Raw genomic sequence first — 24,188 nt, forward strand, 5'->3', positions numbered from 1 at the left:
TTTCTTATGCTTATTACAAGGGGCCCCATATCTTATTTTCCATGAGAATTACCCAGGAGACTATCCATTCAGTTATATTTACACATTAAATATTTGACATTAAACAAGTTCTCAGCTATTTAAATTATTCATGCATTAAAAAAAATACAAGTGATACTAAAAATATCTTTTTGTTTATTTTTATAATCACAAGTGCCTTCTTAACGTTTAATATCATGCCCTCCCTCTCCACACGCACAAATATTTTTAGGCCACGTTTATTCTAAAAATAGATCTGAACTATATCCCCAGTTATCTTTCTTTACACGCGCAATGTTCTTGAGAACCACGTACCTCAATGATTATTGAGCATTGATCTTTTAAAAACTATTTTTAGCATGACTATTTAAATCTAATCTCTACGTAAGTATCGATAAATTCAACCAGACATACACTTCCATTGAGGAAGAAGTACTTTTAAAATAACTTCAGAGCATTCCGTTTCGAGTGGTCTTTTGTTGACACTGATGATTGCTAGATTACCTCCGCTTATTTTCACAGAGCTATTGTTCCTTAGCCTTATTGAAAGTCTAAACATCCTATTTGTTTACAAAACAGAACAATGATTTAAAAAATTGGGTGTATATATGTAATGTAATATATTGTATGAAATGAAATAAATATATATGCAGAGCATTGAATTACTGTGCCTCTGGTCTAGTCCCAGCTCAGTGCCCTACAATTTATATTGATCTTGTACAAACTATTTCCCTTTGCGCACTCAAGATGAATGTTATTTCATTATAATGTACATCTAGTGTATTTTATTTGATATTGCGAGGTTTGGCATAGCGCTTGGCTTCCAGAGTGGTCTAGGGTTTAAATTCCGGTGGGAAGTCTGGGATTTTGAATTTCTGGATTTGTTTTTTAGCCCATTAGACTCTTAATGGGAGCCAGACGTTAGTTGGGGAAATGTAAAGGCGGTAGGTCGTTGTGCTGGCCACATGACACCTTCGTTTAACCGTGGGCCACAGAAACAGATGACCTTTACATCATACATTTTTTTCTTTTCTTTTATTGATCTTTCAAATAAGTTTATTTATAGCCCATCGTTATGAACACGTGACCAAGTGACGTATGCGCTTTTTTTTTTTAACAAATCATGACTGGAAAGAAAAAAACGACTGGGCAGAACGAACCACAGAACAGGGCCGGCCTTATATAATTGGAAGCCCTAGGTGAAGCAAATAGGTAGGCCCTTGGTGAAGCGAATAGGTAGGCCCTAGGTGAAGCGAATAGGTAGGCCCTAGGTGAAGCGAATAGGTAGGCCCTATGTGAAGCGAATAGGTAGGCCCTAGGTGAAGCGAATAGGGAGGCCCTAGGTGAAGCGAATAGGGAGGCCCTAGGTGAAGCGAATAGGTAGGCCCTAGGTGAAGCGAATAGGTAGGCCCTAGGTGAAGCGAATAGGGAGGCCCTAGGTGAAGCGAATAGGGAGGCCCTAGGTGAAGCGAATAGGGAGGCCCTAGGTGAAGCGAATAGGGAGGCCCTAGGTGAAGCAAATAGGTAGGCCCTAGGTGAAGCAAATAGGTAGGCCCTAGGTGAAGCGAATAGGGAGGCCCTAGGTGAAGCAAATAGGGAGGCCCTAGGTGAAGCGAATAGGGAGGCCCTAGGTGAAGCGAATAGGGAGGCCCTAGGTGAAGCAAATAGGTAGGCCCTAGGTGAAGCGAATAGGGAGGCCCTAGGTGAAGCGAATAGGGAGGCCCAAAATGAAATATAAAACTTTAAAAAATGAAGACCGAAAAAATACTAGAAAATTTATAAACTGCCCTGTATCTACATCTAAATCAACAAATAAGTTCAATTCATAGAGCGCTGATGGCCTGAATGTGTTTCGTGGACGATTCGTGATCCCCAGACTAGAAATAACGTTTTGACATTTCACCAAAAGGAAGAAATAATGGTCTTCTAGCATTTGTAGTCTAACAAGATTGATCTAAAGTATATCCTTGAGAGGCCCCCGCCCATCGGAACCCCTAGGCGTCTGCCTAGTTTTCCTGTGCTTAAGGCCGGCCCTGCACTGGGCAGGACGAACGACTGGACAGAAAGAACGACTGGACAGAATGAGCGCCAAACACTGGACAGAATAAACGCCAAACACTGGACAGAATAAACGCCAAACACTGGACAGAATAAACGCCAAACACTGGACAGAATAAACGCCAAACACTGGACAGAATAAACGCCAAAGACTGGACAGAACGAACGACTGGACAGAATAAACGCCAAAGACTGGACAAAACTAATGACTGGACAAAATAAACGCCAAAGACTGGACAGAACGAATGACTGGAAAGAATAAACGCCAAAGACTGGACAGAACGAACGACTGGACAGAATAAACGCCAAAGACTGGACAGAACGAATGACTGGAAAGAATAAACGCCAAAGACTGGACAGAACGAACGACTGGACTTAAGTTAAATAAAATTGTGTGATAAGTTCAAACACTAAACTAGACAGTTATATTTATATTCAAAACCATCGAAACCTGTCGGACAGTGTTAATGAATACTATTAGGGCTGGACTATTTTTTAGGCGTATGAATGTAAGACAAAACATAATCGTTTAGCTAAATGAGCCTAATTAAAGAAGCTAGAATTGATTTCGCCCTAACTTTTTTTCATAAACTAGATTATCTAATGATGCTAATTAGAGCCCTGAAACATTTTCTAATTAAACGGAAGAGCGTACATTTGTATAAGCTTTAAATATAGGCCCTAAACATTCCTTCTGGAGAACTTGCACATTATTTTGAGATGAAGCTAATTTCACGATAATGTCTAAAAATAGAACTAAAATCACGTGGTGTTGAAATAACGGCAAGGCTTGACTTTAAGAAATTAAATAGCAGCCTCGGAAAAAATAAAATTGCCATGAATGAAACAAAATGAACAAACGAAATCTTACTGCAGACGAGATATTTTAAGACTTGAAATCAAAATAGTGCTTTAAAAAAAAAATGAAACAAATAATTGCTTTTCCTGGCTTACAGCAGAATTCGATCAGTTCGTCCGTTCTTGGGGTTTTCTTGGGGTTTCTGTGTTATTCTGAGGTCGGAAAAAATTGTAATTCTAGGTGTCAACAAAAGTTCTCAAACTCCTTTTACTATTGGCAAGATAAATTTTAAACAGAGTTATCCTCTCTTTGCTTACATTCTGTATTTTGTTTTTCTTCAGATTTATCGTACATTCTTTACGCAAATAAATACTGTAGCGTAGAGAGGGAAAAAAAAAAGAGAAAGTGATATGGGCAAATGTGAAAGCGATATAATGAAACCCAAAGATAAACTTTAAAAAAAAAGAAAAAAGTTTGATGGAGATATTAAAACCGAATAGGGAAAACTAAACAATGTCAAGGACACCGTATTGAAAGACTACTGCTGCCAACTAAATACTTACAAATGCTTTGTGCTAAGGTTTGAAAATTTAAATTTTACAGTGCTCAAAGGTGCGAAATAAATATATCGTAAAGATTTTAAAGTACATTGTTTACCAACACTTCCTATATAGTGCACACCAGATATACACACAAAAAAAAAGCTATAATAATATCCGCCCTAAATGGGAATTTCAGCTTTAGTCTACAAGGGTGTTTTCTAAACTGGGTTCCGCGGAGCCCTAGTGTTCCGCAAGGCCTGAATAGGTGTTCCGCAAACTACTGGACTAATTAACTACGTGAATTATTCTCTATTTGTTTGTTGTAGACAACTCGGAGCGATGTGGCTGAGTGGTAAAGCGCTTTGCTTCCGAAACGAGTGGTCTCGGGTTCGAATCCTGGTGAAGGCTGGAAATTTTAATTTAGGAAACCTTAGGGCGCCTCCGAGTTCACCCAGCTCTAATGGGTACCTGACCTTAGTTGGAGAAAAGTAAAGGCGGTTGGTCGTTGTGCTGGCCACATGACATCCTCGTTAACCTTGGGCAACATAAACAGATGACCTTTACATCATCTTTCCCATAGAATGCCATAGATCGCAAGGTCTGAAAGAGGAACTAGACAATTGTATAGCTCATTGTTTGAGAGCTACCAACAGTGACGGATTTAGAGTTCATAAGGCCCTCAGCCATTTCATATATGGGACTCTTTAAAGTCCAGGTTTTCTACCTCAATGCTTAATATTTCTTGGGGGAGTGGCGGCTCAGCTATATCTTATGCTGCCTGTAGGTCAATCCGGCCCTGGCTCCAAAATTGATGACGACGTAGTCGATGGGTCGTAGCTCCAAACAGAGAGTACAACCTTTCGAGAATTTTTTTTTTTAAGAAAGCTAAAAACATTTTTAAGAAAGCTAAAAACAATTTTTAAGAAAGCTAAAAAAATGTGTAAGCATTTTTAAAAATCCTTTAGGTCACGACTAAGACATTTCGCCATCACGGACAAAATACCAGACATCAATCTCAAAAAACAAACAGAATTAAGTACGTCTTTGTTCCACTGACAATCAAATCATTCAATACAATCCAACTTTCTGATATAACGGTTAAGTGATACTGATATGAAAGTATATTTCCTTAGCTATCATTATAAGTTTGGTTTAATGCACATATTGTCAGACAAGTCCCTCTAGGATACAAAACACAGTATTATTTTCATAAATAACTCGATACAAAACTTTTAAATGAAGCTTGAAAAACTTCTTGTTACACAAATTGAACTTAACTTTTATTGACAACTAGCCAGAGATGACCCGCTGCCTGCTGGCCATAGTTTGGGTATATTTCTGTTCTACTGGATTGAATTAAGATCGATGTCAAACTCGGAGAATGTTCCTTTCACATTTTTTTTTAAATTTCGCCACGAAAAGTAGAGTGTGAAAACGGGTTTACCCATTCAGCCAACATATTCGTATCCAATATAAAATACAGTGAAAACGGATTTAACCGATTTGTTAAAAAGTTTAGTTCAGTATTAGATATACAATTAGGTACTCTTTGTCTATTTTTAAGGTTCTACGGTTAGGGGGACATTAAACATACACTATGGTTTTGGCCATGATGAAAGGAAGATTTATGCCAAGTTCTATAAAGATTGGTCAAACGGTTTGATTTTTATTCGAGACATACATACATACATACAGTTCATACATACATACATACATACAATACATATATACATAAGCCTTACTTTCTGCGTTTTATACATTAGATTATATCCATCCATCCATCCCAGTGGAGCTACAGCCCATGGAGGGCTCTGGCCTGCTTCAACACATCCTTCCATTCAGATCTTTCCTGGGCCTTTCGTCTCCATGCCTTGACCCCAAGCTGCTTCAGATCTGCTTCTACATCATCAATCCATCGCATTCGGGGTCTGCCTTTGGGTCGCCTGCCTTTTGGTTTTTGCCTGTATACAAATTTTCGCTCCTCTGTTGTCTGACATTCTTTCCAGGTGACCTGCCCAACGTAGTCTGTTCTTTTTTATTTCCGTCACTATTGGTGGGTCTTCATACACTAGATTATATACAATTTTCAATTTTAATGTAGACATATGTAGAAACACAATTGAAATAAAAAGATGTGGAATTATTTAAAATATTCTTCAATTCACTTTAAAAACTTCAGTCAAAACACATCTTTTTGTCTCTCGTCTCCGACGACCTTCCCCTTTCATCCAATCGTCTGCATCCACCCTACTAAAAGGTTATATCAGAATTCCTCAGCCAATGCAAACACGCAGACTCCATAACAATGTAATCTTCAAAATATTGTTTCGTTTAAATGCAACAAATGCGAAACAAAACAAAAAATGTTGACAATTTAAAAATACTTTGAAATATTAAAAGAGACATTGTACTTTTACTTGCTCATCTTGTGACGACACAAGAGGCCGGGATCGATATTAACCTTGACTTGAATGTATCGATACCGCAGCTGCGGGTTAAAGTGAAACGGATCGAGTCCGAGCCGCCGCCATCTTGAAACATCGTGCCTTCTGACAAGGAACAGTAACTGTCTAATTAAAATCTATTTCAGTGGCCTCTGCTAGGATGGACACTTCATGAAGAGAAATATACGGGGGCGGGAAAAGGGAGAAAATTCTTTCCGAGTTTTACAAAACAAACATTTCACTCCCTTATCAATTATTATTATTATTATTAATCGTAAAATTTTAATAACTTAATTTTTTGGAATTTTAATTAGAAATGAAACATTAATAAGCCTATAATTAAGGCAACTTTCAAATTTCTTAAGTTAGGAGATATGCCTTACAGTAAAAAAAAAAAGTAAGTTCCCCTTTCAGATGTAAAGGTCATCAGTTTCTGTGGCCCACGGTTAACGAGGGTTCATTTGGCCAGTACAACGACAACCCGCCTTTCCATTTCTAATGACCGGTACCCATTAGAGATGGGTGGTCTCAGAGGCGCCCTAAAATCCCTAAAGTAAAAATCCCAGTCTTCACCAGAACCCGTAAACCCTCGGTTCGGAAGCCAAGCGCTTCACCACTCAGCCACTGCGCCTTCTTTTTCTTTTTATATTCATAGGGCCTTTAGAGCAGGGGTTCTCAACCTGTGGATCGCGACCCCCTTGGGGGGTCGATTGACGATTTGCCAGGGGTCGCCAAAGACCATAGAAAAGATGGATTGTTATTGTCTATTCTTCTATTGCTGTGTGTGTGTTCGGGGGGGGGGGGGGGTCGCGGCTAAGTGGGGGATTGTAATAAGGGGTCGCCGAGCATAAAAGGTTGAGAACCGCTGCTTTAGAGGAAAGAATGGAATCGGTTTGTCCACATTCGTCAGGAAATCCAACCACTTTGTAGATTTGAAGTCTCTAATCAATATGCACGACTAGATTAACTCCTAGATGGATGCGCATATGACATTATAATCTTATCTTATCTTATAAATTACAGACGCTACTTCAAACGAGAAGATAATTACGTCCAATGCATTTCTAGTTTTAATCTAATCATACATCTAATTATGCATGTAAATCAATTACTTAAAACTCTGATAAGTCGTTAGTTTTTCCTAGCTGATTCTGGAAAACCCATTCCATGCCTCTAAAATATAACAATGGGAAACGTGGTCGAGAGGCCAAGTACGCTTGATCGCTTGAACGTGGCTTGGCTTGGCTTGGATACCTATGAAAGGGGGGCTGGAGGTTAGACTCGAGAAGATTTTGTGTTTACTGAGCGCCTAAAGACAGCACCTTCTCTTAGATACACCCCTTCCCCCCTCCACTGGAGATCGGACCATAGCGCTCTGAGCATGAAAGTAAAAAACTATATTCTTCTTCTTCTTCTTCTAGCCAGCTTTATTGCTGCTGAGCTGTGAGCTCTTTTGCAGACTGTGCCAAGGAAAAAAAAGTGCGCTGTTTTCTTCAGTTGTTCAGCACTGCCGTACAGGGTGTTGGTTATGTTGGGCTGAAGTGGAAGTAGGGTCTGCCTAAGGTGGATTAGGGAGGGGCATTCAAAGAGGATGTGGTTTACGGTTTCAAAGGGGTGGGCGCAGTGTCTGCAAAGGGGTAGTTGTGTGGAGTTTATTTTGTTCAGGTGGTAATTTAATAGTGGAAAAAGAAAAAAAACTATATAAGAAGCCCTTGTACGAATTTTACTTCTTTGGCAAGATCGTCTGTAATTTATAAGATAGTACTTATATTGACAAATATAATCTAAGTTGTTCTTGGTTCTGCTTTGCTTTTAACGAAACGTCACTAATAAGTACTTGTTTGTAGATTAGAATGAAGTCAACAGGCTTGTAGTTAGGTCTCTATTAATCAATTCTTCTTTAAAAACCTGCCTTTTTTAAATGAGCCCCCAAAATAAAGCTTCTCACTTCTCCCCCCCCCCTCCTTTTCATCAGTGGAGTAGCTGCGGGGGGGGGGGGGGGGAGATGTGAAAATCCACCTGGGGCCCACTTGAGGTGGGCCTTAAATTTTGTGTTTTTTTACATTAAAAATAAATATCACGCAAAATGCAGGGGCCCCCAAAGAGGTCAACCCCCCCCCCCGGGCCCCCAAACGATAGAAAGTTCCTAGCTACGCCCCTACTTTTCATTAATTCTCTTAATATTTAAATTATTTAAACATAACTAAGTTATATTTTTGAAACCCTGCCCGACTGTGATGTTAGACATTATACTTCAGTGAAATAAAACGGTAGCCATGACTACACAAAGGCTAAGATAACTGTAAAGCCATCAAAGAAAAAAAAAATACACCGGAAGTTTATTATTTCGTTTAAATTATTCCCCCTTTTATTTTTTTTATTTGTCCAACTCGTGCATATTTAAAACAAAAAAACAAAAAAATCAAACGGTGGCATGAGTTCTCGAGGCGCAGAAGTCAACACATTCACGCGCTCTCGCTCTCGTCTGCTGGTGTATCCCCTGGCTACCAGAGCCATGTCGCTTCGGAAGAAATCCACCAGATAATGGGACTATTCTCTAATCCTCCACGGTGCGCTCCCTTGAATAAAAACTTGATTCTTCTTAGCTTTCATTCTCTCCCCTGATCAGATTTTTTTTTTTTTTTTTTTTTCGTTTTAATTTTTTTTTTTTTTTCCATTGTTATTTTTGGCACCGGCAGACATTTTAGATTGTTAGCACTAGAAGCTTCAGAAGAAGAAGAGGAAGAAATAAAAAACACTGAATGACGTCATCAGTTTTTGTGCTTGGAAAGCAAAAAAAAAAAATTTTTTTAAGAAATTCTATTTCGTAAGTAAATACTGTAACATTAACAAAAAGAGACTTAAGACAAGAGTTAGATCTATACGCTGTCACTTTGATTAGCACCGGTCGTTGACCTCAACGTGATACTGGGGACATAGAGATTAGTACCTAGACAAATAAATATTTTAAGTGGTCTAGGAGACAATGTTTATTCAATCAATTTAATATGTTATCTAAATCGATAGTGAAAAGACTATGGCTGTAAAGGATTCTGTGAACAGTGCTTCCCCCCCCCCCCAATAGAAAACTTTTATATTCAGTTTTAAGACAAGAAAAACATAAAGGGTACTGAAAAACAAAACAACAACAACACCAAAGCTTATACGAAGTGTATTGTGTCAATTAGTTCGGATCAGTCATGCCAAATCGACCTAGGTTTCATGAGTCCTCAAGGGGACTAATTAGACTTATACCATCCCATCTGTCAAGTATGATTTCTTTTCCTTGTTCAAGATACCAAACAAATTAATTAATTAATTACCAATAGTTAATCAAATAATTGGTTAATTTTTTAAAATTGAATCTTGTGTTGTCTGTTAAAAGAAATAATTGTGCAAAATTTCAGCTTGATCCTAGATTGGGGCGTGGGAGAAATAACGTGTACAAACTGTTTATTAGACAGACAGACAGACAGACTGGCTTGATATAAGCTTTGTGAAAACAAAAAGGCAGCTAGTGGTATTAAGGAAGAATCGATACAAGGATCCACTATCATGGAATGAGATATTTTAAACATTATTTGCCAATTTTTTCTTAGTTGGCATTAGTGTTCAATTTAGCAATTTAGCGTCATTGACATTGTTTTAAAAATCTTCTATAACTATTTTTATTTTCAATCATTCTATTTTGTATGACTTCGTGGAAATCATAAAATACTATAACAGGCGTCTCAGCATCGCTTCTAATATTTAGATTTACATTCTAGAAGTAATCGAATTATATGATCCAACATGCAAATGCACGGCTACTTTGGCTGTTTAGAGGCTTTCACATGCGTTGTACTCGATACCAATACTGTCTTTCTTATATCAGGGGGCTTAAATCTTCTGATATCACGTCATCTTTATTTTTGGTTGATTGTTTGACAATTAATAGGTATGTTTATTGGCAACCGGCGGGGCTCGGCGGGATGAGTGGTAATGGAACTGGAGGTCTGGGGTTCAAGTCTTGGTGAAGACTGGGATTTAGGATTTTTAGATTTTGGGGTTAGTTGTGCTGGCTACATGGCACCCTAGTTGGTCGTCGGGCATAGAAGCAGATAACCTTTAAACAGATGACCTTTGCACCGTATGCCTTACTGATTGCAAGGTCTGAGGGGGGCTACTTTACTTGTTTACTTTATATAAGGGATTCATTTGTTTCGCTTGCGAAAGGCTAGCTTGGTCAACAGATAATTTGTAAACTTAGGGGTTTGTCTCGATATGAAGATTCTCAGGATTCGTGTGATGTCATTTAATATATCAGCCACGGGTATGCACTGAGATCAATCTTTTCCACTCTTGTTATTATTTCAAAAATGTAAATGGGTTTGGTTTGCTAAGAATGCATATCTCATAAACAGCCCCGTCGTACACACTACGCTCATCATTGCCAGCTAGCGCCATGCTAATTTGTTATGCTGTTGTGATAATGAGTCATCTTGATTTGGTCGTTTTTTTGGAATGCCATGAGGTCTATTAGAAACAGTGTTGATTAATTCTGAAATATATTCTTATCATACATTGTTCTAAATTATTTTCTCTATATACCATAAGTATTTGTGATTATTTTCTGGTGTATACCTAATAGTATATTAAACGTGTGCATAATGTTAGCTGTCCCGTATGGGGGACGAACGTATGCCAAAAGCTGTCTTTTTTTGGTGAGTTAAAAGGTGGTCGACGTAACAGAGGTGCCCCACGGAAACGCTTCAAAGACCAGCTTAAGCGCCAACTTTCCTTAGCTGACATAGAAGAGGGCACCTGGTTGCATGCGGCTTTAGAACGAGACAGCTGGAGGTCAATTACACATCTGAGACCAAAAGAAAATCCGCTGCCGAGGACAGACATAGACGGCGAAAAGAAAATATTAATCGACCACCTGTGGACAATGATTATTCTTGCCCTTTATGTGGCAAAAAATGTAGTTTACAGCGTAGCCACTGAAAGTACTGCATTCCTCATTTTTCTTGTGACTCTAACACAAGCCTTAGTAGTATTATTAATGTTAGCTGGGGATTTGTTTTTAAAGAGTCCTTGACGTAATTTTAAGTTTGTTGATAGCGCATTATGAATGGACCGTCATTTCACTGACGTTATTGCATTTATGTGAAATCTCTTGAGTTGAAATTTGTCGCGACTGACCTACATTTTCAGTGCTTATTATTTGCATGTGTCTCTCTTTTTTTCACAGCGTCAGGTCATTGGTTTACCCGACACCCCCGTGGCGTTGACTGAGATCAACCTTGAGGATCTGATCCCTCGGTACGCTCCGCCCATCAAGCCAACAGGCACCCTTAAGATACAGCTGCTGTGGTCCCAGGAGAAGACAACCCTGACTGTGATTATTATAGAGGTAAGTGCGGTGAACCTGAGCCTTTTTATTCAAGACTGGACCAACTACGGACCACTAACTGTGTGGGCAATCATGAACTAAGGACAGTTGCCAAGCATAAATAGAGCAAGCCGACCCGCGGCGTAGCATACGCCGCTATTTAGTGACGGTGAACACTTCCAGAAAGACACAGCTGTCCGAATGGGTCAGCCTGGAGAGCGAGGAAGGCGCGGGTGCGGGAGGGAGGGGGTGGGAGGAGGGTTAGAGAGTCGGCGTGCGTGCGTTACTTGTTCTCCCCCCCCCCTCCTCTTTTTTTATGAGCCGCGCTCTATGTCGCCCCGAAAGTTACGTGGGGCAACTCCAGTCCAGCTTGCAGAAATAAAAGAGTTATCTTTCCACGACTTTTTCATCGAGGGTTAGAGAGTCGACGCGCGTGCGTGGTGTCCCGCATGGTTGGGCGACGGCGAGAATAATATATACAGATTGAAACGTTCAGTGCTGAAACGAAAGATTAACAGTCCAAGGTTCGTGGCTCGAGATCTCTTGGGGGGTTTATCTGTATTTCACCAATTTTCATCATCATAACTCTAAACATCAGCAATGTATGGAAGTGAGACCTGGACACTGACAAAGACATCTGAAAATTTACTTAACACTTGGGAAAGAAAAATTCTCAGGAAAATCTATGGTGCCATACAGGATGAAACAGGGTGGAGGACACGCACTAACCATGAGATATATCAATTGTATGAAGACCCACCAATAGTGACCGAAATAAAAAAGAACAGACTACGTTGGGCAGGTCACCTTGAAAGAATGTCAGACAACAGAGGAGCGAAAATCGTATACAGGCAAAAACCAAAAGGCAGGCGACCCAAAGGCAGACCCCGAATGCGATGGATAGATGATGTGGAAGCAGATCTGAAGCAGCTTGGGGTTAGGGCATGGAGACGAAAGGCCCAGGAGAGATCTGAATGGAGGGATGTGTTAAAGCAGGCCAGAGCCCTCCATGGGCTGTAGCGCCACTGGGATGGATGGATGGATGGAACTCTAAACATACAAGAGCGAAGGTGATCAGAAAACACAGAACCGGGCGTGAAATTTCTGAGTAAGATAGACACAAATTCACGGACTAAAAAAGGTATGTTAGGATGATCATGAAAATGTTTATTATATTTAAAAAAAAGAAAAGGAGGGGATGTTCCGGTCATAATCAACTATATAAAACCTAGGAACAAATCCACTGGCGTATCCGGTGCGTACTGCTAGTATGTCTATATATAAATATGGAGTTGAAGCTAGGTGCTGAAACAAATGTGATACATACATATTGTTATGACTCTACGTTGCGCACTGTCATTTGGCGCGACATTGTGTACCAGAGGACACGGTAGAGAACAGAGGAAGGAAGATGGCCGATGATTAGCGATGTAAACAAGAAGGCCTGAGATGTGACTCTGGGGTTTGGCTCTAGTTGTAGTTTATAATTGATTATTAAACGTTCTGTTTTATATCACTTTCGTTGAGGTTAATTGGCTAAGTTATAGCAATATATTAGACATAAATGGATAGCAGCACCAGGGACCGAGTCTTGAAGAGAGAAAGCAGAGAATTAAAATGCTACGAAAATAAGGGAATGCCGACCGAGGCTCGAACCTGTGACTCTGGATTCGACACCACCGATAACGCACTAAGCGAACTTAACCTCTAGATCATGGACATTTCGATGGTCACAGGTTCGAGCCTCGGTCGGCGCATTCTCTTATTTTCGTAGCATTTTATTTCCCTACTTTCTCTCTTTAAAAAACTTGGTCCCTGGTGCTGCTATCCATTTATGTTTAATGTTTGTTTGTAAAATGTTTGTACATATTTCGGATGTTCCTTCAGAGTTGAAGATAGTTTACTTCCTAGTCCAAACCTCCCGCAGGACGACGGGGGATGGGAGCGGGCAGGGTTTGAACCCGAGACCATCGATAAATTCGAACGACAGTCCAGCGCGCAAACCACACGACCAGGCAGCCATCCTGTAACAAAAAAAAAAACAACAACAAACAAACAAAAAAACAAATAGGAAATGAAGAGTAAAATTAAATTTAAAAGAGAGAAAGAAAGAAAGAAAGAAAGAAAGAAAGAAAGAAAGACACACATACATCAATTTGTTTTTTCTTCCTAAACTTGACACGGAAGACACAGCTGTTGTAAAGATTGTCCAGTCTTTGTCCATTATTCGTCAAAGAAAATTTCCTATAAAAATGACGTCTTGCTGGGCATGCCATCTCAAATTAAAACAGAATGGACCAATGAGAATGCGAAGCTTGGGAGAAAGTAAAAATACGGATCAAGAAAACAAGTGAACGAAATAAAAAAAAATAAGATAAATGTTCGGCAGACGTGATCAAGTGCATTCTGGGAACATTATATTCTCATGTTCGCATTTAGTTGTGTATTTGTGTGTCCGTGTGTGCTTATAGCTTCACGTCTGCTGATTCAAGGAGGCACGAGTCTCAGGATAATGCAACGCAGACATCTGTTGTTCGTTGAAAGGTGGAGATTTATTACTATTAAAGTCAGTTTGACAATGCAAATGTATGACCCGGAACTTGAAATTTAGAAAAAAAATGGCTTTAAGACATTTATTTTCAAAGTTAAAATAATTTCAGCGAAAAACGACTAGACAAAAGAAAGAATAACTTTTGAATCTCGCCTAGATAGACGGCACATAAGGAGGGCCCCTTTATTTTGTATGATGGCCTTTATCTAGGACATTTTGAATTAGTCTATGTTTAAATATTTGTGACTTTATTCATTTAGACCCTCTCATTTAAAATAAATTTAATAAATAGCTTTTTTATATAGCGTTACTTTCATGATTATAGCATGCTCAGAGCGCTATGGTCCAATCTCATTTGTGGACCAGTGGGGGGAGGGGGTGTCTGGGAGAAGGTTTTCCGTGCTGCCTTTAAGCAACTCAGTAAACACAAATCTGCTTGAGTCGGGTGTCGAACCTCTAGCCCCCTTAATAGGTAGCCAAGCCGAGCCAAGTTCAAGCGACCACGCATCCACTAAAGAATTAAAGAAGTAAAGAAGAAAGTGAATACACAAAAAAAAACAAAAAAGAACAGCTCGAAGGGGCTTGCAGGGGCCACAGTAACTTCAGTAATCATTTTCAAAGTGAAGTAAAGTTTCCAGAAAGACCTTGCAATTTATGGGGCAGATGATGTAAAACTCATCCTCATCCATCTTCACAGTAACTACCTTCACAGTAACTCGCAGTAACAACTTTCACAGTAACTCGCAGTAACCAGCTAGTGAAGACTAGGATATTTAAGGCGCCTATCAGTCCACTTAGCTTTAATGGGTATCGACATTAGTTGCGTGGGGGGGGGGGGGGAGGCAGTCTTATTTGTGCTGGCCACATGACATCCTCGTTTAACGTACGTGGGCCATAGTTACGGATTACCTAACATAGGTGGGACACAGTTACAGATTACCTAACAAAAGTGGGCCACAGTTAGGGATTACCTAACAAAAGTGGGCCACAGTTACGGATTACCTAACAAAAGTGGGCCACAGTTACGGATTACCTAACAAAAGTGGGCCACAGTTACGGATTACCTAACAAAAGCCCGCGTTTGAATCCCAGTGTAGGTAACGAATTGAAATTACGATTTGACTCGAGCGCCCGAAAGCAGCCACGGAGAATTCTCACGTTATAGAAATCAGTGGTCTAGAAACCAACCAAGGAACACGTTGATTAGAAACCCAAAATAACCCAGGTTTTGAACTGCTGCCTTTCAGGTGCACGAAATCAAACATATACACATCCGACTTGCACACTTTACATTTGTACACCTCGATCTATCTTCGTTTTGAGAACGCGAGACAGACAGTGCTGTAAAGTTGAATGTAACGTGACCTTTAGAAATAATATCAGCAGAACTGACCTAGACATTGGAGGCAAGGCTCATAAATATTCATGCAGCACATCGTTGTATCTCAATGTCCGGGAAGTTTTTTTTTTTTTTTTCTGATCCAAGGGGAGAGAATCTAAAACAAAATGAAAACAAAAAAAAAACAAAAAAAAAAAACACTTCCGTCATGTGCACAAGTGGGATGTCTGAGTGATGTCATGTATACAAATGTGATGTTCCATTAATGTCATGTATACAAAGGTGATGTCAAAGTGATGTCATTTATACAAATGTGATGTTCCATTAATGTAATGTATACAAACGGTGATGTCATGTATACAAATTTGATGTTACATTAATGTCAAGTATACAAAGGTGATGTCAAAGTGATGTCATGTATAGAAATATGGTGTTCCATTAATGTCATGTATACAAAGGTGATGTCAAAGTGATGTCATGTATACAAAGGTGATGTCTGAATGATGTCATGTACACAAAGGTGATGTTTGAGTGATGTCATGTATACAAAGGTGATGTCTGAAAGATGTCATGTATACAAAGATGATGTTTGAATTCTGTCATGTATACAAATGTGATGTCTGTATGATGTTATTTATACAAATGTGATGTCTGAATGATGTCGTGTATACAAAGGTGATGTTTCAGTGATGTTATGTATACAAATGTGATGTCTGAGTGATGTCTGAGTGATGTATTGTATCTCATTTATCTAAGTTTGACTGATGTCATGTATATAAGTGTGATGTTTCAGTCATGTCATGAAAGAAAATGGGATGCTTTAGTGGTGTCATGTGTAGCAATGTGATGTTTGACAAATGCTATGTATATAAATGCGATGATTTAATGACGTCATGTGTGCACTTGTGATGTTTGAGTGATGTTAGGTATACAAATGTGATGTTTGAGTTATGTCATGTAAAAAAAATGTGTGATTTTTAAGTGATGTCGAGTGTACATGTGTGATTTTTAAGTGATGTCATTTGATAAGAATAAATGAGTGTCTGTGTGTCGCACGCATGTGCGTGAGTGTGTGTGTGCCTGTGGTGTATGTGTGTATGATTACAACCTATAAATCGTACAATAAAAAATCTACATTATATGAAGTATATTGAGATTCAACACCTGCAATGTCTCTTCTTTTTTTTTCTCCAAATTTAATGTCTATTATTCCAAGCCTGTTCACGTCAGGGGTTAAAAAAATCCACCCGAAATCGGACACTTTATAAAGCTAAGAAAATAATTGTGTGAATAATTTTAAAGAATCCTTTGTACGCCCCCGGGGGAGCTAGCAACGACTTTTACTCCCTCTTCGCCCCTCTCCTTATCTTATATAATACAGACGTTACTTCAAAAAAAAAGAAGATGTTTAATGTTTTACATGTTTCGGATGTTCCTTCAGAGTTGAAGATAGTTTACTTCTTAGTCCAAACCTCCCGCAGGAAGACGGGGGATGGGAGCGGGCAGGGTTTGAACCTTCGACGGTCGATAAATCCGAACGACAGTCCAGCGCGCAAACCGCACGACCAGGCAGCCATAATTACGTCCTACGCATCTATGTGTTCCTTGCTGTTCTGTTGCACAACTAAACGACCTTAGTTTTAATTTCCTTTATCCCCCCCCCCCCCGCGTAATCCGATTCGGACAAGACTGGCTTAAGACCGTGACCTGTGTGAGGTTGAGTCGGTGTTTGCACAGACCAGCACTGTCCTAAGCTTCATAGAGCGTGACCTGGTTCTGGGACTCGATGATCCCGAGATGTTCTCATGTTACTACTGATACTATCAGTCCTTCAAAAGGTCCACCCCCACATCTCCCCCTTTTTCCTGGTCCACCCCGTGAAACTGGTCAAGCCTGTTGACCTTCCAAGCTGTGATGCGGCGGAAATGGAAGCTATTTATAGAGCTCTGCTGTCGCGATTGACACGAGATTATGAGTTCACGCTTGACGAGATTTGAATGGGACATCACTCTTCTTGCAGGAACGCAAAAAAAAAAAATTATGTTCATCAGTATGTCTGTCAATTTATTTGTCGGTATTTCTGTCTTTATGTCTGTCAGTAACCGTCAGTGTATTTTTCAGTAAGTTTATCAGTGTGCTTATTAGCTTATATGTCAGTTTATATATCGTTATGTCTGACGTTATTATTGTTATTCTGGGATTTGGTTGTGCTTATTAGCCTGTATGTCAGTTTATATGTCGGTATGTCTGACGTTATTATTGTTTGGTTAGGGTGTATCTCTCAGCATGTGCGTTAGTTATTTGGGATCAGTCTGTTTGTCTCTGTATCCTCATTCCCCTCGCTAACTCGTCTGTTATGTCGCTTGACAGTACAACCAAATCACAGAACTGATCTATTGACTTTGAATCATTGAAATCACTCCCGCGGCCTAAGTAGGGGGGTAGGGGCTTCGGCAACACGGTAGGACAGCGTTCTGCCAGTAAGTGAGTTAGAGGGTCAAAAAAAATATGTGCCTGTGTGTGTCAGTGTGTGTTCGGTGTGTGTGAGTGATGATTAAAATAGCCTGGAACTGTTTTCGGAACGTGCTGTCATCATCGTTGAGTCTAACGCCCCCGGGGCAAAAGTCATCAAACAACTCTGCCCTTCTCTCCCCTTACAGTAGAACAGCGGTTCTCAATCTTTTATGCTCGGCGACCCCTTTTTACAATCCCCAACTCTGCGCTACACCCCACCCCTCACACACACACACATACAGCAATAGAAGAGAAGACAATTTTCGATGGTCTAAGGCGACCCCTGGCAAATCGTGATTCGACCCCCCCCCCCAAGGGGGGTCGCGACCCACAGGCTGAGAACCCCTGCACTAGAACGACCAGAGGTGAAATAGTCTCACTCTAGGTCAGGACGTCTGCTGGTGACATCACAAGGGCTTCTTCCAGGACTCAGCTAGTTTTACACATTTTGACTGAAAACTACGACAGAAATCGTTTTGGTTAGCGTTCTACATTTGAGAATTTAGTCGTTGGTAATTTCTGAGACCTTAAATGTCTAAATAGGAAGGAATGCACAAAAGTGGCGCTGAATGGGGCGCCGAAAATTACAGAAAGCAAGGAAGAAGGGAGATAAGTGGAGACTGCTCTAAACACTTCAGAACATAAGTTGGAGCTAAAAATACTGCAAAAAGTGTATCAAATGTCTTTTTAAAATTGCTTTAAGCGACCTTTACCTTCACCTATCCCTTAGTCTGTTGTACCGTTGTTTCAATGGTCTTGGGTTTGATCCCCCGGCAGTTTGGGTAGGATTACAGATATTAAGTGTAAATTAAGAGTTTGTATTAGAAAATAAATTCGTCTTTGTATTTTATTCATTCTTTATTATGTACAAAATTACTTTACGAGGCGCGAGAAGCTTCTTTCATCAAATTCCACAATTACGGGTATTGCATAATGCGTTATTTTATCATCGGTAGGATTGACAAATTCCACAATTGTGTGTCTATCTCTTTGTCTCTATCGGTCTCTGTGCTTTGTCTCTGTCTCTCTCTCTCTTTTGTATCTCTCCTAGTCTCTCTCTCTGACTCTCTCTATCTCTTTTCTTTGTGTGTCTCTCTCTTTGCCTCCTACGGTCTATGTGCGTTTATCTGTGTCTCTTTCTTCTCTCTCTCTTTCGCTCTCTCTGTCTCTCCCTCAAAATCTCTCAGTCTATCTCTATGTCTCTCTCTCTTGTCTCTCTACCCATCCCTCTTATCTCTCTCACTTTATCTCTCTCTATCTCTCAGTTCATATCGCTCCCTTTCTCCCCCACCCCTCCCCACACACGTTATACTATCGCCCATATTGCCATGACAACTTGATACCAGTGCCACCTCTGACGCAATGCCTTTTTTTTTTTATCTCCAGGCTCAAGGACTCATCATTCCCGGAGTTCCCAAGGACGTAGAGGTCAATCCATATGTCAAGGCCTTCTTAGTGCCAGGTCGAGCTTTTAAGTACAGAACCAAAACCCTGAGGAATACAAGGGTAGGTAGGGGGCCTACATCTCTGAGTAGTTCAATACTATTGAGTCATTACCAGTTCAATACCATTGAGTCATTACCAGTTCAATACCATTGAGTCATTACCAGTTCAATACCATTGAGTCATTGCCAGTTTAATACGATTGAGTCATTGCCAGTTCAATACGATTGAGTCATTGCCAGTTCAATACCATTGAGTCATTGCCAGTTCAATACCATTGAGTCATGGCCAGTTCAATACCATTGAGTCATTGCCAGTTCAATACCATTGAGTCATGGCCAGTTCAATACCATTGAGTCATTGCCAAATGCAAAACTTTCTCTGCGTCACTGTGTAATGTGTACTTCTGGACATTGAGCAGTGTGTAGTTTGTATTTTTTTTACATGTTTACCTTGACCTATCCCTTAGTCTGTTGAACCTTTTGGGCACCATGCATGATTTGTCGACCGCCTTTCTCCATTCGTCTCTGTCGTTCGCCTTAGTTAGAACCTCTTTATATGGCAGGGTCGTCTATTCATGTTGTCTTCCCATCGCTGTCTGCCTCTTCTCTTTTTCCTGGTTGTGTTCCCTGAAGGAAGGTCTTTGCGACCCCCAAAGATCTTGTTATATGGCCATAGATTTTTAGCTTGCATTTTTTTTTACGATAGTTAGCAGGTCATCAGGGGTCCGATCGTTGCAGTAACCCTGTCTCTAATCTCCTGGTTTCTGATGCGGTCTTTGAATGTGATACCCAGGATCCTTCTGTAGCATCTCAATTCCATTGCTAGGATCCTCCTCTCTAGCTCTGGAGTCAGCGTCCAAGACTCACAAGTATTTAAGAATTCGACCATGACCAGGGAGCACAGTATATTTGTTACTAAATAACTAGTCAATTTAACAACGTATGTACCCCTCCACCTTTTTTATCACACACTTTTCATCACATAAAAAACAAAAAAACATGAAATTTCTTCAATTTACAGTCACTTTCATCAGCAACTCTAAGTCTAGTGGCTAACCAGCAGCCAGTGCTGTATTTAGACTTGAAAAGTCTCAAAGCTATTTGAGACATGGACCTTCTTAGAGCCTCTTATAAGAGCAAATATCTTATGTATTGAGGATCGTAAGCTATATCGTATGTTGCCTATAGCTAAATCCAGCCATGCCTGCGATGCACAATGTCTTACAATTATAATCACCACCCTGGACAAACATTAAAACAGACATGACACCAGATGAAAAAAAAAAGAAAAACTTTTCATCATTCGTAATGTCGAACATTTTATTTACGCATAATATGCCTAATAAAACCAAATTGTTTTATTTTAGGAAGAGTTTTGAAAATATGAATATTTCTATTTTTCAGGACCCTCTGTTTCTGGAAAAGTTTGTCATCAAGGATCTACCCGTAGGAGGAGGCGAAGAAAATGAAGATGGCGCCCTGGAGTTTCAGGTTTACTCGTCACATCACGTGAGCAGGCGCCATCTGGTGGGCGTAGCCTCCATCCGGCTGATTGACGTGGATAAACTGACCTCGGGTCAGGTTGAGCTGCTGGTGACCCCACAGACTGTTTACAGGGTGAGTAAATCCATGCTGTGGCAGTTGACCTCTGTCTACACCTGACTTTTGTCTACATCGGACTCATGTCTTCAACTGACCTCTGTCTGCATATGTTACCTCTTAGTCTACATCTGACCTTTGTGTCAACATCTGACCTTTTTGACCACACTTGACATTCTGTGTCTACACCTGATCTATGTGACTAAATCGGACCTGTGTGTCTAGATTTGACCTTTTTGACATTCTGTGTCTACACCTGATCTATGTGACTAAATCTGACCTTTGTGTCTACATTTGACCTTTTTGACATTCTGTGTCTACACCTGATCTTTGTGACTAAATCTGACCTTTGTGTCTACATTTGACCTTTTTGACATTCTGTGTCTACACCTGATCTTTGTGACTAAATCTGACCTTTGTGTCTACATTTGACCTTTTTGACATTCTGTGTCTACACCTGATCTTTGTGACTAAATCTGACCTTTGTGTCTACATTTGACCTTTTTGACATTCTGTGTCTACACCTGATCTTTGTGACTAAATCTGACCTTTGTGTCTACATTTGACCTTTTTGACATTCTGTGTCTACACCTGATCTTTGTGACTAAATCTGACCTTTGTGTCTACATTTGATCTTCGGGACTTTACCGACCTCGATCTCTGTCTCTACATCCTATGACGTCTGTGTCTAATCTGACCTATGTGTCTACTTTTGACCCCTCTGTCTACATCTGACCTGTGTGTCTACGCCTGGCCGCTGTTTCACCGTCTGACCTTTGTGTCTGAATCCGACCTCTATATCTACTTCTGACCCTACATTTGCCCTCTGTGTGTACACTTTGCTTTGGTGTCTTCGTTGGACGCGTGTGACTAGGTATGAATTCTGTCTCTACACCTCAATTAATGTGTGAATGCCTGACTTTTGTGTCTACAGCTGGCCTCTGTGTCTGTAGATGAGTACTTACATCTGTCCTTTCTATCTAGCTCCAACCGTTGGGTTAGAGCAGTGGTTCTCAACCTTTAAGGCTCGGCGACCCCTTTTTACAACCCCCCACTCTGCCGCGACCCCCTCCCCTTTTCCGTATACACACACAGCAATAGAAGAATGGACAAAAACAATTCATTTTTTTCGATGGTCTTAGGCGACCCCTGGCAAATCGTCAATCGACCCCCAAAGGGGTCGCGACCCACAGGTTGAGAACCCCTGGGCTAGAGTATATGCGCCACCCATAGGGTGGGTTTACTTGCATTTCTATTACTACATATTTATACACAGTCCCACTATGATAAAGTGTTTTAATAATGCATTATTCAGGTTTCTGTGTGATTATAAAAATTGACTTCAAACTAAATAAATCACAAAACAGCAACACGAAAAATAAATATTCTTCAATTAATAAACCCAATTAGAATAACTAAACAAAATTAGAATAAAAAATTATCTTTTTAAATTATTTATTTTACATGTACCTACTATGAGATTATCTCCCTTGTATAATACTTGGATCTTCTAATACGTTTTAGCAGCCGCTATCGGTTTCTCCGTGCTCTGTCCGCATGTAGCTTCATTGTGCTTTCTACTAGGAAAGTTATCGAAAATATGCTTTTGCCCAATTTTGTGGCTTACACAGTTAAGGTGCAAGGGTGAATTTTATCTCCTAAAAAACGAGCAGTTTTCTTTTTTATTAGTGGTGCAAGCATTATTTTAAAAATAAAAGAATACACCTCTTTTAAAACAATGGATAAATGTAAGGGAGATTATTAGAGTCACTAAAACAAATATGGAAAAGCTCCAGACCTTTGTTGACAGATGCCTACGCCGGATATTAGGAATTAGGTGGCCTGAAAAGATAACTACTATCGATTTGTGGGAGAGAACTAGACAAAAGCCCATAGCCCAAGACATCACAAAACGAAAATGGAGCTAGATAGGACACACCCTGCGAAAACCAGCTACCAACGTTGCAAGGCTGGCACTTGACTGGAACCCACAAGGAAAGAGGAAAGTGGGCAGACCCAAGCAAACCTGGAAGAGGTCAGTCATCAGTGAAGCTGAGGGTACTGGAATGACATGGGAGCAGATGAAGAAAGCTGCTCAGAACCGAGTTCGGTGGAGAGGTGTGGTTGCGGCCCTATGCTCCCCTGGGAGTGCACAGGATTAAGTCAGTCAAGTCAAGGGAGATTATATCCAGAAAGAAGGATAACTGGTGTATATCTTTATTTAGAAACATTTTAACATATTATTTTGTCAATGCTGAAAATGTCATAACTAACAAAATAAATAAATATACTTTACTGCTGATATAAATAAAAGTAATATATTTAATGCATTTTGTTTTATTTTCCTACTAATTTTATAAGCTAAGAATTTAGAGCTAGACTCTCCCCAAAACATGCCTATTATGGCACATTGTTTTTTAATTGGATGATTAATGGATGACACTTATAACAATGCCAGCAATTATTCTGACTGCAAATAATGCAGAAACATCATTTCGTTACCTTTTTTTTTTAATCAATTAAATCAAGACTACGTCTGGCCCATGAGGATCTGACGGGAGCCGCCTTTGAGTTTGCGTGATAACACAAACTCTATTTACTATTGTTTAGTATTAAGAATGCGTTATAGCCTTTTCTGTTACAGTGTGTTGTGAGAAGTCCCCAAGCTTAAACTTATTCATTTTATTCATCGGGAATTTCCGCGGGGCCCATGACTATTGATCAATGCAAGTGACCATACTTTATCAATTCCGTGGACAATTGAGGAGAGTCATACAGTCTTCTTTTTTTTTTTATCTTTCACTTTTCGTGTTTCTAGCTAACTTCGCTGTTATGACCTCACTATTGACCTTTTTTGTCACTTCCTGTCGATCAGACGATTTCCGGTTCCAACCAACAAGACTGGAGCGGTTTCGGTCATCCCGGTTTCTTGACCCCTCGATGGTCACTTTACGAACCAACTGCCTATCCTGTGACGGTGACCCTTGCACGACTATTCTGTTCACGTGCGCTCCCCGTCTCGAGCTGCTAGGGAGCGAGACAGGTTCAAGGTCGAACCGATAATTACCCAGAAAGTGGGGAAATACTCGGATGGGATTACAGAGGATTATGGGATTTTTTTTGTTAAGGACTACGTCATAGGCGTCATTTAATTATTACTATTAGTTATGAATATTGTTATAGTTATTACTGTAATTATGCAATTGTTCAAGATGTGTGATGCGTGGCTGAGTGGTATAAACAGCTTGGCTACCTATCAAGGGGTCTTGGGTTCGAATTACGACTTAAGCTGAGTTTCAGTTTTGTTTCCTAAGTGCTTAGAGATTATTCCCATTAGTCAACAATTATACTGTTTTGCACGATGAAGAATCAGAGGTAGCAGCATATATTCAAAGTAATGTCTGTAAGAAATACGGTAAATGATATATGAATAAAAACACATCAAAATTTCTCTTTGGGCTAGAAGCAAGCACAGTTTCTATGGTGCAAGTTAAAAGCGATTTAA

The 24,188-nt window shown here is 40.0% G+C and overlaps 1 protein-coding gene across 1 annotated transcript in view; it reads left to right on the top strand.

The window, feature by feature from the left end:
- Positions 1–24,188, top strand: part of LOC106059661 (uncharacterized) — a 176,830-nt gene that overhangs the window by 124,150 nt on the left and 28,492 nt on the right. The window contains exons 7-9 of the mRNA XM_056022660.1: positions 11,095–11,256; positions 19,026–19,145; positions 20,489–20,701. Of these exons, the coding sequence (XP_055878635.1) occupies positions 11,095–11,256; positions 19,026–19,145; positions 20,489–20,701 (495 nt within the window). The remainder of the gene's footprint in view (positions 1–11,094; positions 11,257–19,025; positions 19,146–20,488; positions 20,702–24,188) is intronic.

The sequence above is a fragment of the Biomphalaria glabrata genome, chromosome 3, assembly GCF_947242115.1.
Source record: "Biomphalaria glabrata chromosome 3, xgBioGlab47.1, whole genome shotgun sequence".
Taxonomy (NCBI): domain Eukaryota; kingdom Metazoa; phylum Mollusca; class Gastropoda; family Planorbidae; genus Biomphalaria; species Biomphalaria glabrata.